This window comes from Haemaphysalis longicornis, unplaced genomic scaffold (genome assembly GCF_048455015.1).
Source record: "Haemaphysalis longicornis isolate Haplotype H1 unplaced genomic scaffold, Haemaphysalis longicornis Haplotype H1 scaffold_3, whole genome shotgun sequence".
In the NCBI taxonomy this organism is placed as follows: domain Eukaryota; kingdom Metazoa; phylum Arthropoda; class Arachnida; order Ixodida; family Ixodidae; genus Haemaphysalis; species Haemaphysalis longicornis.
In genome coordinates, this window is record NW_027526335.1 from 8,527,239 (window position 1) to 8,550,360 (window position 23,122).

A 23,122-nucleotide genomic window follows, 5' to 3' on the forward strand; every position below is an offset into this window, starting at 1 on the left:
TTACGCCACCACGTTCTTCGCGCCATATTCGCGTCAAAATGAAGAGTCCAGGCGTGTAGCAAGAAGTGGTGTTTCTGCAGAACCCGACCCCGTCATTTGCATAGTTCCCTCTTATCGGCACCTTAAGGCGTGACAGTGGGTTGATACGTTAAAATAGCTGTGCCCCATATTCTTGAAATGCACTTGAGCACCACCCGAATGGAACTCAACGGACTGCCTCTATTTAGGTGAAGTGACGCCTAACTACACCACGTGACGCTGTACCTCCTCCAGAATGCGATAGGAAACCACATTCATGGTTGGGATCTGGTAACACTGGCTGCATGCATTAACAAAGGCCTCTAGCTACAAGAAGGCCGTCCACGCAAGGATTGAAGTCGCACGTACGCTATCCGCGGATAGTGCTTCAGATAGGTACGACCCATATCGTTGCTGACACAAATGCTGTCGCGAATAAAGGGCAGAAAGAGCCGTCTGACCTGAGGTAAGACTTGAAAGGATCAATGTCATGATTAGCCACGGCAATGGCGTACACCGCGAGAATGGTGGCCGCCCCGAAGATTCCACCAAAGCGGGCAAAGAACCCCAGCTGCGACATGGTGTGCTTGTATGGCCTGAATTCCTTGTGGCTCGCCTGCGAGAGCACACAGCCGCTGAGAAACGCCTAGAAAACGCCGATTTTCGACGATCTGTGGAAGCATAAAGAAGGGCCTTACCGGCTGCGCGTCCATTGTTCCCCCTCTCAACTTCTTCTTCGCCTTCCTTAATGTCCTGCTCGCGGGGCATCTGCAGCATCGGCGCAGCGTTCCTTGTGCCGACTTCCCTCAGCAAATATTTCCTACTATAAATGTTCACTGGAAAAAATTCCTAGCTTGCATGTAGTGATGCAATGAAGCAAAACAGTTGTTTAATTTGCGTCGCACTTAGAATTAATGACGGATTTACCTTTCCTCCCAAAAGTAATCTATATGTAATCGGAAAATGAACTTGCTCACTGTGAAAGCCTGCAAGAAACAAATTGAGCAAACAAGGAAACGAGCCGCCATTAATATAGCACCTGACACGCAAGCCATGCCCATTCTTGGCCAATCCCCGCTTGAGTATGCATTAACCCAGCTTTCGACAATTTCGTACCTGGTTTCAAGAAATCCAAATTCTCGGCCGGGCAGTTGTCGTTAGCGCCCTTACTTGCGGAGCGTAGGACTATATCGCTATATCTGAACGTCGCTCATAAACTAAACTTGCGCCTCTATTTAATTAAGGCCTCTCTCTCTCTCTCTCTCTCTCTCTCTTCTCTCTCTCTCTCTCTCTCTCTCTCTCTCTCTCTCTCTCTCTCTCTCTCTCTCTCTCTCTCTCTCCTCTTTCTCTCTCTCGCCCCATCACACCAACGTCGCTTGGCGTCAAGGCCTCTGTGGCACTCCGTCCCACCGGTCCATAGGAACCAGTTCATCAAACTAACTTCAAGAGATCCCTTACGCACCAAGGTGTTTGCTTGGCATGGAAGACAACGCCAACAACTCCTTAAGTTCTATACCCTAATCCAGCTGTAGCAAAGACCCGTCCTTATTTGGACTAATCCTTCGTGCCGTTAGGAACACCAGGAAAAAAAATTGGCCGCGTATCTGCTCCTTTCGTTGCAAATGCCGTCAAAAGACGATAGTCTTTATCGGCTTTTGCGAAGTAAATGCCTCCCTTCGCTTTACCGCTCACCTCTCATGTTGTTCCTCTTGCGTCGCGCTCCTCCCAAGGTAAAGACGCTAATTGTTTGCTTAAATCATTTTAAATTTCCCGCGTTCCACTGCTCCAAACCGGGTGTCTCGATGCGAACGCTGCCGTACGGCGAAGACGCGCGTTAATCGAGGCGCTCTACTTCAACGTTTATAGAACCGCGTTTCCCTACTCCACGTGCGTTGCAAGCAGAACGTGGAACCTATCTAGTGGAACCTTGCGTAACTGTTGCCGGTTGCTTTCTTAAAATGGCGCCAGAAGCTATAGTGGCGCGGGCGACAGCAGGCGACGGCGGAGTGAATTCTATTTCTGGAGTTGATGAAGTATTTAATTTCGCAAAAGTCAAGCATGTTTGAATTTTTATAAAGGAACACTGCAAATATCACTTCTGCATTGATTTGTTGTCTCATATTTGCCTAATGTCTTGTTCTTCTTCAACAATGTTGACAAGTACGAACATTACACCGGACATAGACGGGTAGATTTAGCTGTGACTATATAAGACTATTACGCAGGCGTTGTTTTGCTTTGGCCGGGTGGCTGAATCGAGTCACAGACAGACAGACGGACAGACAGACATACAGACAGACCAAAATTTCTGGGTTTAAGTAGCCCAAGAAAGACTATCATCTTTAAAAATTACGCCCACCTCCCCTCGCGGGAACCCTGGTGTGATGCGACGCTGAAGGGGGTTTCATTGGCGTTGCATCAAGCAATCGTCGGGTACGGCAAGAGAGCAAGCGCAAGCGCGGACGACCGTCGACTGAGAGACCGGCCGGAGCGCGGCACTCCGCTTCTATGCGCAGCGCGCCAGAAGGAGAGGAGACCGCGGAGAGAGAGAGTACTGCACATGCGCAAAAAAAAAAACCAAGAGTAGAACTTTGAGAACCAAGCAGTAGAACTTTAAGCCGCGGCACATAGCCTCGATCTGACTCTTCCAGTAAAGGTTTGGTTCGTTGTTTTTTGCTTCGATGCGCCGATGTTGTGGGGTGTAGATGTCTTCCGATGCTCTGCGTTGGTGCCTGAAGGTTGCGGCACTGATGACACGACGATGAGAGTTGTTGAGGATTTTTAAACTGTATATTCTAACGAAAGACATATACAGGATATTTACAGACTGAAGTCGACAAAGTAAAAAATAAAGTGGGGTTATTGGTCAGCTAAGACTTTGTGCACGTGGGACCCTCGTCAGCGACGGACCCTGACCTAAGATTACCCAAGTGGTGAAATCCTCGCTAGCCTGACCTGGCTAGCCCGGCAATACGCCTGCCGTGCATAGCACATTAAAACCCTGAGGATTCAACCCCAGACCTCGTGTCTCGTGGTTTTAATGGGTTACTTAGTCTCCACCCCGGATACACAGGCCAATCAGCCTCCCTTGGCGACCTGATTGGTCGGGTTACCACATCCGGGTTTGAACTGCGATTGGCGACGCCCCCCGTAACCCTGAAGCATCTGTCACCCTCTCTCACGGCAGAAAGAAGGAAAAATATCAAAAGCAAATGAAACAACTGCAACAAGCATTCAGAAACCCGCGGAAACACGTGCAAGCGCCAAGGACAAGCTTCTACGAACGCGGCTCGCGTCGCCTGTTCCCACGATTCTCGTCCAAGACCGTACAGCCACTCACGCCAGCTGGGACCCATAACCGTCCATCTTAAGGAAAGGCGGCGTGCCTCCGAGAGTGTCTGCCGTTGACAGGCGATGCCCGGTTAATTGGACCATGCGCCAGAATCAGCGCGTAGGGACAACAGGACACGGCGGCCGGCGCAGTTGTTGCATCTCCCATCCCGGGCCGCCACATGAACACCCTCGCACGCCTTCACTCCGCGCGCGCACGGGCCCACAAAGGGAGCATTTCCCCATAAATCGACCACCGTCGAACCCCAGTTGACAGCTCCAAGCTTCCCCGTGTCCGGCGGCACGACGGGCCGAATGGTTTTACAACCCGCTAAATGAAAACGCAGTGGGCCCAGAGCCAGCTACTGCCAAGCTCCCTGAGTGCTTTTCAAGCCGCCGTACGGCCAATGTTTTCCCACGGCTGCACCATGCACTCCGACCAAAACAATGCGACAACGCGGCTGCGGCCCGAGACAATGGTTCCTCACGAGAGCGGCGTGACCCAGAGGCCGTTTGCTCTTAACAAGCTGGCTGCGATAAAGTAATTCATTCCCAATTCTCGGAACCGCTACTCCTTCTGCGTCCGACACATTCCGCGTCGCTGGCGCCTGCAACCCTTACACTTGCCAACCTTGGACTCCAGCTCGCTCCTGAAAAGACCCAGTGAAGCTGAAAAGAACTGAACCCTCATAAACGTGAACAAGAAATTACCCAGTGAAATCCGAAAACTGTACTGCTGCCACATTGCTTTTACTACCCTTTCCCTTAGACCAGCGGTAACCCGTTTCAATACAAGTTGTACTACTATTCTCGAAAAAAATAAAACCAATAAAAAAGAGTGCCCCACACAGAGTTTCTTCGGCGCCTTACCAGTACCACCTAACGAACCACTTGGTATGTCTGTGATTGCCTCTGCCTTAGGAACTCTGTCAAACCAGTCACTGCGAGCATAAAAGTCATTGCTAACAATTTTAATGCATTTGTGGGAATACAAATAATTATATGTATGCGTGGGGGTGTGTTAATCTGAGTGAGTGAGTGAGGGAATGAGAGTTGTTACCGAGAAAATTTCGGAAATCATGGCGCCTACTCCCCCTTGCATGACACGCACCTTGCGGGAATTACGGCGCCATCTTCCCTATCTCTCTCGGCTCGCCGCGGAAGCGAGAGGGAGGAGGTCCCTCTCTCTCCCTGCGGCCCGCGCGTTTCCCCGCCGCGGGAGGATGACGGCGGGGGCGCTGCCGACTCCCTCAAGTTTTACCTCACGTGACTGGTTTGTCCAGAAGGTCCGGGCGGGCTGGTGCGGGGCCGACGGCGAAGGAAGGGCCCCTGTTGGATACCAGCCATCATCGGGAGCGGCCGTAAGTACGTGTTGCTCCTTTTTGGCCTTCCTTTGTCCGCCCTCGCGCCTGTTTCTCCCGTCCTGACCAAGGTGGTCTTGGCGGTGGTAGAGCTACGCACCCGACATCCCTTATTTCAGTGCAATAAACGTCGGGGTTGGCGATTTCCGTGTCTTGTGTGTGTTCCTTGCTGTTCGCTGCCACAATGCCAAGTTGGCGGTCCGTGGCGGCGTTCAGTAGAGCTAGCCTTGCGGCCCAGTCTCAAGGGTCGAGCTTGGTCGCCGTAAAAACAGTGGTCCCCACAACCTTCACGAAGGGGTTGATGTAGAATGGGTGGAACCTTCCTGGCACATGCTAGGAAGACCGGCTTGCTTGCTTGCGCTCACTAGGAGTTCAAGTGATGTTGCCGGTGCTAGCACACTTGGTGACCGTTTTTAGTTTTTATCGGTGCCGTTTGTAACACACATTTGTAATACCCAAGCTGCATTAAGAATACGCTCGCCCCAGATTAATCGGGCCAATGTGGACCTACTGTAGTGACCTAATTGGCAAAGGCGTTCAGTGAAAAATGTCTCGAGCACGACTTCTGGTGACAAGGACTGCACCTTGATTTGTATTTCATCTCTAAGTAACACAAAAACATATCTGCAAAACAAATGTACCCGCACGTTATGGAACGGTACTTATATCCTAAACCTCCCCGACGAACGCAGATTCGGTGCGTAAAGCACCCGCCTAATTTGAACTTCGCTAAACAACATCGCTACTGCCGTAAATATGAAAGTGAACATAAAATTAGCGACGAAAGTGCGATTTCACAAGTTGTTGCAAGCTTTAAATCTATCGTTAAACTAACCCTGCGGAATGACCCTGTGTCGTGAACCTGGTCAACGCACACGAAAAAATCTGCCGTCGTTCCTTTCTTTTTGTTACGCTTAGTCATATCAGATGAGGATGACCAATGCGGTATCGGCGGTAGTACTCTTGCACTGGCTTATCCACCCGGAAAGGCACGTCTTATCTGCGCATCATAAGACCTTAGATGGGAAGTGCTCTTTTCAAGCACATGCCCAAATGGTACAAAAGCTCTCGCTGGTAGGTTTGAAGACTTGCTGTGCAGAAAAGCCTTTGTTATTGCACTTCCAATTCGGTTACGTATCGGTTCAAGCCAGAGCCCCCTCTGCAAATTAAGTTTACAACATACGAAAACCTTCCTATGTCAGAAATTTTGCTATCAAAATACGAACAACAGTACCTTTTGTTTCATGCTTCGGGTATTTATGTAGTACACGAGAATACTGAGGATATCGGCTCACTCGTTCTTGATCTGGCGTTTGATTTGTGTACAGCAGTGAAGAACTTATCTGATTTGCTTATTATTGTTTATATAAAACCTCCGCATTTAGCCTTTTAGGTAGCACGCTTATTCCTCTACGCAAGAGGTACTTGTCCAAAAAAAAAAAAAGTAGGGAACACTTCCTGCCGCTCATAATGCTGGCCATCGCTGTTCAGAAATTTACGGCTCCATTTCAACTCACAACCATGGCTTCATTATCAAACATGTGGACTAAACAAAGTGCCTCTTGCTTTTAATATTTTTTACCCGTAGTACCGACTTCCTGTTCAAGTTCGTGGCTTAAACCATAAATATGTATCGTGCAGCCGCGTGCTTTTAATTTCGTTAGCAGCGTTGAGGGCTGTTTTGGTTGAGAGCCGTTTCAGGCATTGATGGCGCACGTTCAATGTCTGTGCTGTCTCAAATGCATCCAGAAGGCCTTCGAACTGATTGTCTGTCGAGTGCCCCATTGTAAATACATCGGGCGCAGTTGTAAGTGAGCGTTCAACTGACGATCGAAGTTACCCGTGGAGCACCAGAATAGGACAACGCATCGACGAAGTTCAGACAGTAAAGAAAATAGAGAGACAGAGAAACAAACAAACAAACAAACAAAAAACACTTTAATAAAAACTGTACAGAGTATTTACAGGTATTCCAAAAGCGGAGTGTGCATACTTTGCGACTCGATTACGCACGGATATGGCGCTTGACTCACCTTGAGCATTTTTGCGGGGTATCGCCGAGAAAGAAACGAGTTGAACTTCCTGCGATACGCCTAACGTCTTATCAATACTTTAATCAGTACGAAACGCCATGGCGGTGCAGCGAAGCTGTGGAATTGAAGCGTGGCAGAGTTCGAGCGAAATGCGATTAAATTACGAGGTATCTTAACTGGAGGCATTGCCCGTGGGGAAAAAATTGAGCAGCATCAGGTTCGGGGGAATAAGTCTTCGTTGTCAGGAGGAAGACCCGGAATTCCTGCTCCACTTCTCTCATTGCTTTCAAACTATGTGATGGACGCCAAAATAGTTTTTGCATTCGGGACACGTCTCATTCACAGCAGACCACAGTTTCTTTCCCTATTTTTTGCGATACGCGTGCTGGACCTCAGAACCGCGAGAAATCTACTGCTTGTTCACCGGGGGGCGAAGCTGTGCTCTGAATGGGCTGTGCGCACGCAGACGTCTCGAGGGCCGAGTCAGCTAGAATTTCATCATTTCACTGTTCGATTCCTTCTCCTGCTGTTGCGAGTCGGCACTGTTGACGATGTTCTCAAGGTTGATGGTGATGTCTATGGCCTTCATGTCCGGTGCGAGTGTGAGAAAGTTCAACATGATGCCTATGATGAGTATCCACTCTCCCACGGCGGACCACGGGCTCAGGCCACGGTACTGGAAGGGGAAAAATGAACAAAAGTTTGTTTCCGGGAACTTGTACGTCTCTGCTCGTAAGAGTTATATCAAGTTGAAAGAAAAAATGGTAGCATCTCCACTCTGTGGATAATGGCGAGGGTGCGGAGTACGAGGACTCGAAATGGCATCCAAGTTGCTTCCCGACCTTCATTCGATTTGAGCCGTGAGTTACAACTTGACTATTCCCTAAATGAAACTGCAACTCACGGCTCAAATCGTATTTCGCTTGATGGTGGTGCGCTCACGGATGGACGCGGACGGATATTGGAAGGTCGTAAGGTACTCCGCACCGTTACAGGCGATGGAGTGAGCCGTTTAACTCTCGGGTGCCACACGGTCGTAGCCCAATGAGTAAGACGACTGACACTAACTCTGTCTGGTTTACCAGACACAGGCTCGACTTCTGCCGGTGCCGGTGCCTATGTGATTTTCGCGATTGTAAATGCTATGCGCACGGACGCGGACGGACATTGTGTGGTCCTAAGGTACTCCGCACCTAAAAAGCTGTCCAGGCACAATATTCGGCACAGGACTTGTGTAATGCGAGAGGGCACAACCGATTTTGTGGATTGTGCGCCCGCGCTGCACAGTGCCGTTCAGCGAAAAGGAGGTGCATACGGCTTTGTGTAGCTGTATCTAAAATGCGGAATCAAAACATTCCATTAGGGAAGCTACCGGAACATAATTCTATGGGCGCTACCGCGGACACCGAAGTTAGCACAACAGATCCTTTTAGAGTACTGAGCAGAGGGAATCTCTTTTACCTTTATCCCTCCTCAAATCAATACAATTTTAGTTCGCTGATGAGACATATCTGTGGTGGATACCACACGAAGAAGGCTTTTTCAGTTTTTTCGCGCACATATGTTAGTCGTGCTTTAGCGTCGGGAGAAGCATATTTTAAGTTATAGCTGAGCGAACGCATTTAATATACCTCCGAGTACGTGTGTTGCATATGGAGGTGGAAACTGGTACATTCACAAATCCCGAAGAATCAAGAAGCGAATCTGTAGTATAGAGTTAATAGTACATATAACGTGCAGGAGTATGCCGTCGATGAGCATTTAGTAAGATTTGAGACCATAGAACGCCGTTTACCAAGCATGTTCTTATACATCTTGAGGCTCAGTGTACGCTATACGTTTCGATTTTTTGTCTTAATTCCCCCCAAAACACGAACAGATTGTAAAGGAATAAGTTACCAAGGTGCCGCGGTGAGGGTTGGGCTTGAAGTCGTCCAGACTGGTGAAAGGAGCACAGGCGCCCACTGTTTAAACTGTTAAGGTCAATCAATACCTGGAAGAATTTCTGCACTCAGATTTCATAGACGTGCAATTTTACCCAGACAAAGGTCAGATGAAAAATATAAAACAGGCTTATATCATGTGTCTAAGTTGCACAAACGCACCTAACAAAAAGTTAAAGCAATTCCATTCAACGGGAAAGCTGTCAAGTTCGGAGCACTGATTCGACAAGAGGGCTGTGGCGCCCTATCCGATAGGAAGAAAGCTGTTCCACCACAAGGACGGGTAATCTTCCTGGGCGACGCGCACGTACCAGACGTTCACCATATGGTGCTCCAGCTAGGGCCACAGTTCTGCTTCGAGCTGCATCTACGCCCGGGGAAAAGGTGGCTCTCGCTAGAGGCGTCGATGCACACGTTCCGGACAATGAACGATACAGGTGCATAAGTGACTGCATGGAGGCCGTCGGGCGAGAGGTAAAACCTGTTAGGCGTTGCCCAATGTCTTCCCTAGTTGACCACCTCGCAAGCAATGAGCTTCGGGTGCTTGAATCGGACAAGGAGGGTGTCCTTGTTGTATTGCCTGAGGCTCTTTTTGGCCATATGGTTTTGGCACCAGTAGAGAAAAGCTTTAAGAAAGCGGGTGTTAATTTGTTGAAAAGAAAGAAAGAGGCACGCTCCTTGCTGATAGACATGAATTGAGGCAAGTTGCCGAATCGGTAACAAAAAGGCTAATAACCTTCACCTTGACGTTTTCTACACAACCCAAACCCATAAGCCAGGAATCCCGTTTAGAGTAATTGTTACCGAGCGACACACGTGGCAGTACTGTGTATCCGGGTTTTTACGCAAGTGTCTTTCCACTTTGCACGTTGGTGATCACTTCCTTGTTCCCAACTTCCATGCTGTAATGAAGTTTTTGGAAACGCATCACCTTTCTCACTGCTCTGCTATTGGCATAGATGTGGAAGATCTGTTCTATTCGCTTCCCCATGCCGATCTTTTGCCCGCTGTGAAGGAATGCATTACGATTGATAATGGCAAAATGGCATTCAGAAATGTAAGCGGCATACCTGTTCCAGCTTTCTTGGAACTTTTGACATTTTATTTAAACTCTTTGGTTATGTGCCTGGACGGTGTAGTGTGCACGCAGAAGTCGGGAGTATGTATCGGCGCGCGAGTGGCTCCAATTCACATTTTTCTTGCCAAAGTTGATCGCTCTCTTGAGAGGGACCTGAATGGTAAGGCCACCAAAGTTTTCCGTTACGCAGACAATTACCTGGTTATTTTTGGGGATTCTTCCCGCCTTAGAGCGACCGTGGATATTTTAAAAGTATTTAAGCAAAGGGGTTTGGGACTCAATTTCACGATTGAAACAACGAAACAGAATGCCATCCAGTATCTGGATCTGTAACTTCAGTTTGACAAGGAGCATGTCTGCTGGATGTATGCACCACGATCGGTCAAGCCTTTGATAAACTACTCATCGGGCCATACCAAGCTTGTAAAAAAACGCTATTGCCTTGTCATGTTTTCGCTCAGCTGTTTCGAAATCGTGCCAACACTTGATGACAAATAGCTTCAATAAGCAAGTTAAAAAGCTAAGAGAGGCAGGATTTCCACAAGACCGCTTGTCATGGTCCTGTGAAAAACTTGTAAAAATCCTAAAAACAAAGTCCGGCGGCCGGGATGTTGCAGAGGACACCCAAAAACTCGAAAAAGTTGCCGTAATCCCATACATTCATACAATCACGCACCACATAAATAAAGTGGGCCATCGCTATGGAGTGGAAGTGGCTATCACGGCCCGCAACAAGTTGCGTTCTGTATGTGGCAGGCTTGACAGAGAGATAGAGCGGGAAAGTGATAAGAAAGGGGTTGGTTGTGGTGTCAACCACAAGAACCGGTATGTCGCATACGCAACGGGAGTTGTGTACAGCATTCCTTTACCTTGTGGCCGAACTTATGTTGGACAAACTGGCCGCTGTATCAACGTGCGTTTGAGAGAACATGAATTGCCATTGAAAGGTCCTGTATCATCCCATCTTTCTTCGCATTGTGCTAAGTGCAGCTAATGCAAACATAATTTTCCTACCACTAACATTTTATTTAAGCACCGTGATCAAACAACCCGCGAAATCATGGAGGCATTCCACATAGCAGAACGAGGTGATAAGTGTGTAAGCCAGACAAGCATGTGTCTCCATCCGAAAGAGATTGCATATCTGAGTTTGCCTTGACTGTAACATGTGTATATCTAGTTGTGGTATCACCGTGACCTTTGTAAACTTGTTTCGACCATGCGAACTATCTTTTTATTACTTTATTGTTTGTGTTGAGTACTTATAATCACCCTTCCTGATATTAAAATTTAGTTAGACCAGCGGCTGCCCTTGTGTTGCACTTCGTTCGTCTTTGTTTGAGTTCGCACTTGTTTTATCCAAGAATATCTTTCCAACTAGCCCAGTTTGCAACCCTCCTATCTTGACTAGTTTCAGTAGCAGCCTGGCATTGATACAGAAAGTAGTCAAGAGAGGGACGCCGCAGTCCCTGACAGGGCCTATAAAAAGACATTGGATTGATTGATTATGAGGTTTAACGCGCCGACGCTACACATGCGATGAGACGCGCCGTAGTGGAGGGCTCCGAATTACTTTTAACCACCTGAGGATCTTTAACAAGCGCCGAAATCTCAAACACACGGCCGTTTTCGCTTTTCGCCTCCACCAGAAAGGCGGCCGCCGCGGCAGGGAATCGAACCCGCGTCCTTGGGACACTGAATTGAGTTTGGATTAATTTGGGGTAATTAGCGCGTTTATTCGTGGTCGTTTACTGATTACATATTATTCTGTACCTATATGCGGCCCAGCAACGACAGCCTCCGGGGAAACGGCACAGCGTAAAGATCCCATCCGACACAGTGCATATAAGGAACGCGTGCCTCTGCGGCGCAGTGGGACTGACAGCGGCTTCACAACGCGAGGGACACGGGCTCTATGCCGACCAGGGGAAGGGGTGATCTTTTCAACGCCTCTGTTTCGGTGCGCGCCGCCGCGTGACTGCGGCGGCTGGACAGAGTGACCTTGGACAGGACGACAAGCGGGGCCCCTCAAGTGCTCCGCACTTGACAGCTCCATTGATGCGACTCCATCGTTCACGAAGGATACTGGCCAGGGCGCCTGCGATGCTGGCTATAGTGCAGGCTGCTCGAGCGTAGCCGATCGTGGGCCTACAGTGCTCGGGCCCTAGGAGCCACACGAACATGGTCTGTATGATGAAGTAGCCCGTGGAGAAGACGAACGCCAGGGCAGCTCCAGCGATGTGCGGAATCAGTATTGGCAATAACTGCGCAAAGGTAGAAGAGCAGCAGCGACAATTAGGCCACCGCGGTTGCGCAGAGATCCAACGAAGATATCAACATCATACTATATAGATGGTCACTTGCTTACAGAAGAAGTACACATGAGAGCTTAAAATTCTGCAAGTTCTAAAGATAGGCAAGGAGACTGACTTGGACAGCTATTAAATGGACGCACTTTTAATGATATAGCATGCTTTAAACTACCCTTTTAAGAATAATATTGTGCGTAAGCATCCTATACAAATAAGTGTCGCTAAGACTACCCGGAAAGCCCCAGGAAAGTTCGAAAAGATGCAGTGCCGACATTTGAAGGCACTCTGGTCTTGTACTACGTCCGTGACACCAGACGGGAACATGTCGCCAGGAGCGACAACGAGGGCGGGGCATATTGATTGGTTCACATTAGATCATGGCAGCATGTCAATGAGCCACAAAATCAGAGGCGAAGTGTGGCAGCAGGGGAACGTTAATGTAAAGCAAGTACATAATACTATTCCCTACAACACCTTGAATCCGCTTCCACTTTTATTTTGGTTAGATCTCGTAAGCAGGGATAAAAATTTGGCTTATCTCAAAGTCTTAAGGCACATTCCCACTGGCGATTTGTCTCGTCGCGCGACGGCGCGCGTCGCGCGATGAGGCGTTGAGGTGGTGTTCGCACTTGCGATGAGCGATGATGCGACTGCGTTCAGCGCAGCTGCTTCCCGACTTGTACATACGACCTCGTTGGTGCGTCAACCATTCGAAGTCAAAGAATACGCGACAAAAGCAGGTAGAAATCAAACTAAAACACATGCTACTAACCTGGAGCAATGCCGAAAGCATTTGCGGGTTGCGGGAGGAGCAGAAAATAACAAACTCACGAAGGCTCTTTTCAACATATTATTGCACGAAGAAATGCACACGCTTGCTTTCACGCCACAACACCCGCATCACGGCCCACAAATGTCGCTTCTTTTCACATGCGCAACGTTCTGACGCCTCCGAACTCTACGCGTGTTTACCAGTCGCCGATAGACGAAGAGGCTGCAAGTCAACCTACCGTCTAGCTGTCCACATAGCTCCATTTACAATCCATACACGCTTCTCCACACTGATGAGTTCCACGCTATTCGTTGATTAGTACACGCGCACGCTGAAGCCACTGACCAAAGAACCGATGCACACGGGAAGTTGCTTGCCGGCCCGACCCGGCGGGTACAGCGATAGCGGGCCAAGCGCCTGGCCGCCTGGCCGAGCCAGCCGAGCGAGCCAGCGGCGGTGGCGGCGGCGGCTCGTCCTCGCCCGCCCGCAGCGTTTGCATACCGGATGTAAAGAAACGTTTCGTTTCCGGCTACGTCAGCCTACTCCGCGGCCATGATTGGCTTACCGGTTTTGCGGGGCCGTCGCGCGACGAGGGAATTCGGACCGAGACCGATCGGCTCCGCCGTCGCAAAACTCCGAAAAGCGACGGCCGGCTCGTCGCTTTGCGACGTCGCTTTTAGTCGCGCGACGAGGCGCATCGCCAGTGGGAATGTGCCTTTATGCAGAGGCGAGGATAAATGAGACACTGAAAGTTTCGAAGCCGGAGTTTCCCGGCCACACAGGATTGTGAAAAGGAGTAACATGCAACTACCACCTTGTCTTGTCGTTGTAGGCCACTGAGATGTCCCAGTACTACAGACGAAATGTTGTGCCGCTGCTACAACTGCCTGACGAAAGCAAAACAACAGACGCTGTGGCTGCGCCAACCACGAAATATCATGCGGAAGCAGCAGACATTCCTGCTTACAGAGTTTTTTAGTTGTGATATAATGCCGGTTGGCATAAAAATAACCTATATAGAGAGTTGATCAATACACCGGAGCGGGTATGAGCTATTCTGTATGTATTCTGTTACCCTTTGCTAGGCTTCAGAGTGCACACAGAGGACGCAAAGTATACGCTTGCAGGCTTCTTGTGACTGACAGTTCTAGCTCATGCTCTCCAAGTAATTAAGTGATTGATTGACCAAGTGACTAATTTACCAATTGATTTACCAATCGACTAATTGACCAATTGATTTACCAATTGACTAATTGACTGATTGGCCTATTTATCATAATTGACCAATTGATTTACCAATTGACTAATTGACTGCTTGACCTATTTATCATAATTGACCAATTGATTTACCAATTGACTAATTGACTGATTGACCTATTTATCATAATTGACCAATTGATTTACCAATCGACTAATTGACCAATTGATTTACCAATTGACTAATTGACTGATTGACCTATTTATCATAATTGACCGATTGATCGATCGATTGATCGATTGATTGATTGATCGATTGATCGATCGATCGATTGATTGATTGATTGATTGATTGATCGATCGATTGATTGATTGATTGATTGATTGATTGATTGATTGATTGATTGATTGATTGATTGATTGATCGATCGATCGATTGAACTTATGGACCGACTGAAATGATTGAACCGTTCTCTAAAGCGCTGTCCAACGCACACAATGGGCAGTTTTCCTCATATATTTCGGCTTCTTTTTTCACCGGGCCGCTTGAACATCTTGTCAGCCGCTTGTCACTTTTGGGGGGGCTTATTCGACTTTTTCATTGTGGTGTTAGTGCTCGTCATGCTCACTAGCGCGTTTCTCGTTACTAACTACAACTAACTAACACACTGGGTAGAATTGTTATATTTGACGAATGGAATTTGTGAAAGCGGTTTAAAGAAACAACACAGTTCACCCTGTCTTCTTTGGCCATTCTCATCAGCAACGCCGATGTCGAGCGCATGTTATCGCACAGGAAGGAACCTCGAGAAGTCCCACAATGGGCACAGAATAAACGACTCCATGTTGAGCGGCATCCTGCACCTACAGTCGGGATCGATTTGAAGGTGATTGCTCGGGTGGCAAAGAAACAAGCAGCAGCGCCATGCTATGGGTTGGATCAGGGTTGCATCATGCAAGAGACAACGAGGGGAAGAAGGCACTCTAGTACCTTTGTCTGCAAATTCCTGAAAATGGCCGCTGTGTAGGTGGAAATTGCCCGCTGATCGATGCTCCTGCGATCACCTTCAAATTAATCCTGCCTGTACATTATGGCCTCCAGTTTCGAGGTGTCGGTTGCCGGGACTTGCAACTGATCGTAAGGATGTTGCAACTTTTTAACTCGAAAAACATTTATGGTTCAGTCGAAGTGGAAGCCGAAGAAGTTTCAGATGGTTCGGACACATGAAACGACGACTGCGTGAAACGAAACATACGTTGGGGAATCAAAAAGTAAGTTAATAACACACAGGCGGGATTAAAATTACTATGACACGTGCATTGATCCGAGTTAAGACTACCTATACGAAGAGTACCTATATACGATAAAAATTTCACACGTGCTTTCGTTTATATTTTTGAATATTTTCGTGATACAAAAAAAAATGTAATGCTACTTTTGTTTGCCCTCCCCATAGTATTTTGGGCGAGTTTTTGTCATACGAAAGTAAATGAACTTGTTCAAGAGTGTGAACCTCTATCTTTTTTTTTTTGCGATAGATTGCGCTACGGCATAACAGGGAGGTTTAAAGGTACAACATTGCACCAGCTGCACGCAGAAAGCCAAGGAGAGACCGGGTCTGGGGTCCCCATATACAACGCTTAAGATCGGGGGGTCTTCCAGGATGGAGCCCTGCCCCTCGGAAGTGTTGAAGTCTGGCGTTTCTAAGACCTGAACAAGTCCACAACAGGTGTTCAACGTCAGCTTCTGGCGCAGGAGTCACACAGAAGGGGCAGGTGTCCGCAAACGGGACGTGGTATCGGGCAGGCCAAGCGTGAGTAACTGCTGGGGATAACGCCACCCCAACTCGAAGCCTCCGCAGCAAGACCTCCTCCCAGCGAGCGAGCCCACTGGGGAGGTCAGTTCCATGCGGGGGAAGTAAAGCACGCGTGGCGCGGCGGATAGGTAAAATTGTCATACGCCTTGCATAAGTCCATAGCTGGCACAGTCCTCACACGGCGAGAACGGCTTCCCACCAAAACAATACATGACAGGTATTCCAAGCCATCCTCAGTACCAAAATAAGGCCTGAATCCGATTTGCGCCGGGTGATACCACTGAAAAGTATCAAGCCACCACAGAAGACGCGTGGCAAGCATCCGCTTGCACGCAACAGCTTGCACAGAGTAGATGTCAAGGCGATTGGGCGCAAGTTACGAAGTTCATGTGGCGATTTCAGGGGCCTTGGGATGGGGAAAATATCCGCCCGAAGCCACGATTCAGGGAGTTTACCAGAGATCCACACGTGATTTAAGGAGTCCAGAAGCATCGTGAGAGCTGGCTCGTCAATATTTTTGTACACCTCGTAAGTAATGCAGTCGGGACCCGGAGCCGTCTTTAGTTTAGCTTGATCGATTGCGGCCAAGAATTCAGCCATTGTAAACGGTGACTGGATTCCGGAAATGGCTTAGCAAGTTGGCTGTAAGCTCACACTGTTCGGCAGAGTGAATGGAACCGGGTTTGCCACTGGCACAGCATCAAAGGCTGGAAACAAGGCCCGGGCAACGTCGGGGGCGAACTGTGCCGGATCCTTGTTGGATGCAATGCAAGCGCTGGCTGCTGCTTCCGGAGGGCGACTGCCAGATTCCATGGCACGAAAAGTACGCCAGACGGACGCCGTTGAAGATGACGCACCGAGAGAGGCGCACCAGTCAAGCCACCGCTGCCTGGACAGCCTTTTCTCATGCCGTCTGGCAGCAGCGGTAAGGCGCTGAAACTGGAGCCTGGCAGGAATCGACGAAGGGTCCCGGGGTGGCAATTACTTCGGCTTGCTTACGTTTGGCCCAGAGCTGCAGGAGCCGGAGATCAGGCTCAGGGTGGGACTCCTCCACCCACGTATGCTAGGAGGCCTCCGTGAGGACACGGCGAAGCAGATCGATGGGGTCCGGGATAGACGCTGAGAGGGAAGTGTTGAGGGTGGATTGGAAGATACCCCAGTTCACCACTGTGCAACAGCGACGAAGGCGACCCGTTGATTCCGGAATAAGCCCGAGGCGAATTGGGTGGCGGTCGCTGCCCCAGCAGTCCACCTCGCGTTGCCAGGAGATTGTTGTGTACCCAGCCACCACGACAAGTCAGGTGAGTATGGGGGCATCCGGGCGTGGGTACAACGGTATGTCGGGCCAGTAATATCATTCAGCAGTGTAATGCAGCCATCGGTGAAGTGCTCCAGGACCACTCGACCACGCTCACTTGAGGCAGGGTATCCCCAGTCGCAGTGGGGAGCATTGAAGTCCCCCGCTACAAGAATGGGGCAGCCAGGGTGAGCGCGCCGTTGTTGGGTAAGCCAACCCAGCCGCAGGCGGGGAGCCCGACCACTGTAAGGGCGCACGTAACACGACACCAGGATAACCGCATAACGCGGAAGCTGCAGCTTTACCGCCACCACTTCCTGCCAGGCTATATACCACGAGTTTAGAGGGATAGGGGTTTGAGGAAACCGAGTTAGAACTTCAATGGCCGCCTTGCCCGGAGGAGTACAAGTTGAGCTGCACCGTTGATCAGGAATCGACGGCTCCGCGTATGCCGTAAATTGAGGCAGACGAGGGGGAGAGTTCGTCTCCTGAAGCGCTATGTGCTACAGAGAGCACAACTGGGTCACTGCGTTCGGAGGCGTAACCCACACGGACAGTGTTCGTAGCTCGGTGATAAGCGTATCCCGTGAATCCAGTGGCCCCGAGGTTGTCATCAAGAAATTTCTGCAAAGCCTTCGTGGGGAGATTCAGGATGTCAAAATGCTGCCGAGGCTTGATGGAAACTTTGTACCTGGCTTTTGGCAAAGAGATCAGGAGTGTAGTGGTCATTGCAGGAGCTTTCGCGAGAGCTGGAGTCGAAGCAGATTGCTGGGTGTCACCAGCGGCACAAGCCCGTTTCGCAGCAGGCGGCGCAGACTCTCCCGCTGGAACACCAGTATGTGGCTCGTCTGCAGATCGCTTCGATGACGGCTCGGCGGTTACCTCCATTAGTGGCGGAAAGTCATCAGTGGTGCCAGCAGCAGATGCTCCTGGAAGCTGCGATGTTGCAGTCGATGGTCGCTGCTCCAACACGTGCGACATGGCAGGGCCATGTCTTGGTCGCAAGCAGCTCAGATGCTGCTGGGCTAAGCTTAGCGGCCGAGGGTAAGGATTCGAGCTCGCGGACGGCCCCGCGGGGTCATCCTTGACCTTGCCGCTGTGACGTATCGGTGCCAGCAGGATTGCAGGGGCGCTAGGAAAGAGCAGGAGTGATGCAGCAAAGGATTGAAGCTTGTTTAGACGAAAATAGTAGGCGGGGAATGCCAACAAACCGTTGCCTCGTCGTCGTCGTCTGAGCCTTTATCGAACTCTTGTATTGCTTGTTTTGGGCTTGTTTTTTTTTTTCGGGGGGGGGGGGGGGGGTGGCTTTTTCTGGATGCCGGCTCGGCCGAATCTTGACACCCTGCCTGTCGGCGGTCCTGATTCGATTTCCAGAGGACATCTACGCTTGTGTTACCTAGCAGCTCCTTTTCTTGTATTTTAGTAGGGCGAAGCACGAGCTGCGGAACATTTCGGAGCCACGTGTGTTTTGAAGTCGGCTTATGAAGAGGCCGTTTGGACGCTTTGGGACTGAAACGAATGCCGTGCACTCCGTGTGTCGCCGCCTTCTACTCACCCAGGTTCCATCCCGGCGCAAGTGGTTCATGGGGTTAGTGGCCACCATGGCTATGCCGACGCCGCTCAGCAAACCGCTTATTAGGGACAGGTAGTTGAGCAGGGTGATGAACTTCTTGCGCTTGCAGTCCACCGCGCGGACCGCGAAGAACTTCACCAGGATCGGCGTGATGCCTGCGGGTACACGTGAGTTTGGATCTGTGACACGCTTCACACGCAGCCATGCTTTCAAGCCCATACATACATGCCCACATGCCCACACACATACACCATGCAATACGCTCATTCCCTGTATTTAAATGAATCGTGGGTTCAATCCTGCCTGAGATGTTTGCTTTCTAAAGACGATATGTATTTTAAGAACTGCATGTCGCCGCCTTCCATCGCCCCACCACTAAAACCTATTTCAATAATGGTTGCACTCCACACCGGCTCAAGCAAAGTCATGACTGACGACGGCGGGAACGAGTGGATATGCGCGCGTTTACAAATGAATATTTGTTTTAGCCGAAATGTCTTTATGCCATAACAGGGTGCCACGTAAGATAGGGAAACCTAGTAGTGTAGTACACACGCACGAATGGGGGCCTTACCTGCTATAATACATGCGATGAGGGCGAGCCCAAACACTGCACTTTGAGGAGCATTCCCACCGGTATCACTGCAATGAAGCGCAACCAAATCATTAAAACGAGGCTAAAGCATCACGGTATAACGGTCCAAAAGGAGTTATAAGGTTGGTAAATCAGTGCAGCCAGCATTGCAACTCAACTGGCAAGCAACACAGAGGTTTCAACTATACACTTTCCAGCACAGAAGTAATAACTTGCCTAAACAGAAACAGAAAACTTTCCAATTGAACGGTATACAGTCGAAAAAACAGCCGCAACTCGAGCAGCCACTACGGCGATGCTGAACCGGCCACGATTTCCCCTCAATCCCGAGAGGCATGCCGTCGACTCCAAGAAGTCAGAGCCTCCTACCAAGCCTTCAACAAATCCAAGCTTGACATTATGCCGGCCTTCAATTTGGTCTTCGGGCCACGCACCCTCGAAGGGGAGCAAGTCAGTGCACGTCACCACACGCGCGATCGTACCCTGAGTACCTAATAAAGAAGCCACGGAGCCAAAACGGCCACCCTTATGTATACAGCAAAGCTAAAGAGACGCTTTGGATCAATGCGCCATAACATCGCCTAGTTAAAGGAGGCCACACATTTAGCTCCCACTAGGTGAAGGCATGTGCCGTGTGGCCCACACCTTCATTTCCTTTCCCCGAGAGCGCTAACAGCAGCGTGGATGTTCTGTGCAGCACGGGCCACAATATAGTCTGGGAATGTCAATGCACATCAACTTTATCCACTCCAAAATCCCAATTATGAGCAGTGGAACAGCAGCCTGACCAACTCCGCGCTTCGGGGTCAAGAACACCTGACCGTTCTGGTTCGGACGGTGGCCAGGCTCCAAGACTGTCTGTACTAGGGAAGCATCCACAAAGTCTATAATTGAAGTTTACACGTTCTTGTTTTCCTATTTCCTGGTAGATAGGAAGCACAAGCTGGGGGTTCCGCAATCCTCCGCAATTTTAAGAAATTCAAGTTACATAAGGACCTAATTTGATTCAGTATTTCAATTTTATCTGTAATCATAAGTTTAAAAGGGTAGAAAGGAGCGTAGAAAGTGGGCCCGCTGCCTCATTGTTACAAGTAAAGAAAAACAGAACTAAAAATACGCGGCCACAACAAATGGAGTAGGCAATACCAGGCTGAACTAGCGTTAAGCTTAACGTTCCGGAGTCCTACCACAGGGAGCATTACACATTGAGTCGCTTGATGTTCCCTGGTTCTCTGTGCATGTAAACACTGAGTGCCATCAACCCGTAAGGCCACCCATAGGAAATAAATCGGTTTCTTTTTGTTGGCCCATGGACAGCAAGTACTCACGCGAATCGTCCCAAACCTCGTACCGTTTAATTTATGCAGCAAACAGTACCTGAGTTGTAATTTGTTATGTAATAAACGCCGGAATCGTTGTTATTTTTATCTGATAATTAGACTAGGGTTGTTTTTTTCTAAGCTGGTTTACTATAACGTAAACAGCGAAGGACTGAGATGACACGTAGCTTGCCGAGGTCCTGCTGCAGTGTTTCACCCTGTGCTAACAATAGCGCCGGTGACACAAGATCGATAGCAAAAAACAAAGCCTTGACGCAAGAGCCAAGTTTCAGGCAACACTGATAACAAGATTAGGCTTCGCGTTTTCGCATGCTCCGAGTTATACGTAGATAGGGCGAGGAACTCGTTGCAGCATACGTGTCGGGATCCACGTCCGCCCAACGGTACTGATAGAAAAAAAGTGAACTGTATGTTTGCTTCCATCGTTGATAACCGAGTCAAAACATGCTCAGCAAACAAGAACTCCTGTGTGCATAACATATACGTTCACTGTAACAAACTTCAAAGTTGGGTCTGCAGGCATCGAAACAACATCTGAGCCGTAGGTTGATTTATTCCACATTGGGGTATTTACTTGTGCAGAAATATCGTGCACACGGAGTGTTTATTTGCCGAATTTGCCAGAAAAATGAAAACAGCCGCCGAGGCCAACAGTCGAACCCGCGACCTCCTGTTCACTCTAGCGCGTTGTAGAAAAACGGGAAACGGATAATCGCGCCAACGCCTTGCCAAACCTACCCGACAGCTTGGGTATCCCTGCCACCGCCTTGCACCATGCAAAAACCGGAATCTGCAGTTTATCTATTTGTTAGGTCTCGCACTACCACTTCATTCACAGGGGGAACGGCTCTAAATTTGCGTGCAGTATGAATTTCTTCGCTAATCGTATATGCGTAAACACCCTTAACACAACCACGACCTGTTAAGCCAAAAATAACCGAAATTAATCCGAGGAGTAGCACTAAGTGAGCCGCATAGCCTCCGACTGAGCGCGCCCGCTGCTTGTTATCAGGCTCACGTGAGTCCTTCGGCCTTCGCAACTGACCTGGATAAAGATCGCATTCGCTTTGACTTGGCCTTCAAGAGCGACCCTGGTGCTTATTCTTTCCTTCACGGCAAGAAAAACGGCGTGTATCCCTGTTATTGTCAGATAATCGCAACTTCCTCCTCGGATGGCCTACGAAACTTTTCCTTGCAGGAATGTCACGAGAGCTTGATGGGGCGTTTGTTTCCACAAGTCTGGCCGCATAAGTTCTCGAACCTCTACAAAAGACAGTTGCAAGTTGTATTCACAAAGCAAGCTCTCTAGCGCCTTCACAATGCGACAGGTGTGAATGAATGAGAAATCAGCGCCTGCGCAAGACTGTGAAGAAAATAAGAATGGATTCCCGCGAATGAGTCATGCTGCGAGCTCTAATGGGCAAAGCTGACCCCGCGAGTTTCCTCGGTGGATACAACGTCTCAGAATAGTGCGTACTTTTCTTCTTGCGCGAACTACTGATGGACAATTCGATAGAGAAAAACAAATAAGCAAGCTTCAATTATTTCGTGTTCGGACAGTTAAAGCTGGTGCTATTATCACTTGCGAAGACGCCGATATGTTCGAAAGGAAGCAAAATAAAGACTTTTGAGAAGACTTGGCCTCAGATAAAGCACGGTAATTTTAGGCGTTCAGCTGGTACGAGGACATTTCTGGTAGCAGTGGATGTAGTTGTGGGAGGGAATTAAATGTTGTCCAGCTTGCTGACCTCGTTGTTACACCGCTGCCCAGTTGGAAGTCGGCGTCGTTGATTGATTGATTGTAGGGTTTAACGCGCCGACGCAACGCAGGCGATGAGGCGCGCCGTAGTGGAGGGCTCCGGATTAATTTTGACCACCTGGGGATCTTTAACGTGCGCCGAAATCTCGTACACACGGGCGTTTTTGCTTTTCGCCTCCATCAGAAAAGCGGCCGCCGCGGCCGGGAATCGAACCCGCGACCTCGTGCTCAGCAGCGCAACGCCTTAGCCACTGAGCCACCGCGGCGGGTAAGTCGGCGTCGTAGTCTGGCCTGCTTGGCGTTCACCCTTCCCTCTCTCTAGGTAACGATTGAGTGGAAAGGGTCCAATTTTAAAGCGCCTACTGAGGAGCTCAGTTATGGGGCACCCAACTGGCCGGCACAAAACAACGATCGCCTCATCCACACCTACGGCGGGAGGACTTTGACGCTTACCACGGCAGTCGAAGTTCCTTGAAAGCAACGGCCCGACCTTTCGCGTTGAACTCAAACATAAATTCGCGCAAGCTGTCAAGCGGGCGTCATCGCGGTGCACTATCAGCTTAGGGCGCGTTCGGTGCCCGGTTGCCACAGAACAAATGATTATGCGCCTCCCCTGAAAAGGCATGAGGGTTCGCAGTCCGGGGCGCTGACTTTCCTGCCCTCCACTACTACGTGCCCCCAGCTACGGATTCAGTGC

At 49.5% G+C, this 23,122-nt stretch overlaps 1 protein-coding gene across 8 annotated transcripts in view; it reads right to left on the reverse strand.

Moving 5' to 3' along the window:
* Nucleotides 1–6,630: 6,630 nt before the first annotated feature.
* The window catches only part of LOC144173916 (DNA damage-regulated autophagy modulator protein 1-like), a 66,417-nt gene continuing 49,925 nt past the window's right edge, over nt 6,631–23,122 (reverse strand). For all 8 annotated transcript variants that reach the window (XM_077702247.1, XM_077702244.1, XM_077702243.1 and 5 more), the window contains 5 exons: nt 19,306–19,373; nt 18,714–18,886; nt 11,850–12,027; nt 8,642–8,706; nt 6,631–7,418 (listed from right to left, as the gene is read on the reverse strand). In XM_077702247.1, the coding sequence (XP_077558373.1) occupies nt 7,230–7,418; nt 8,642–8,706; nt 11,850–12,027; nt 18,714–18,886; nt 19,306–19,373 (673 nt within the window). In that variant the 3' untranslated portion in view covers nt 6,631–7,229. The remainder of the gene's footprint in view (nt 7,419–8,641; nt 8,707–11,849; nt 12,028–18,713; nt 18,887–19,305; nt 19,374–23,122) is intronic.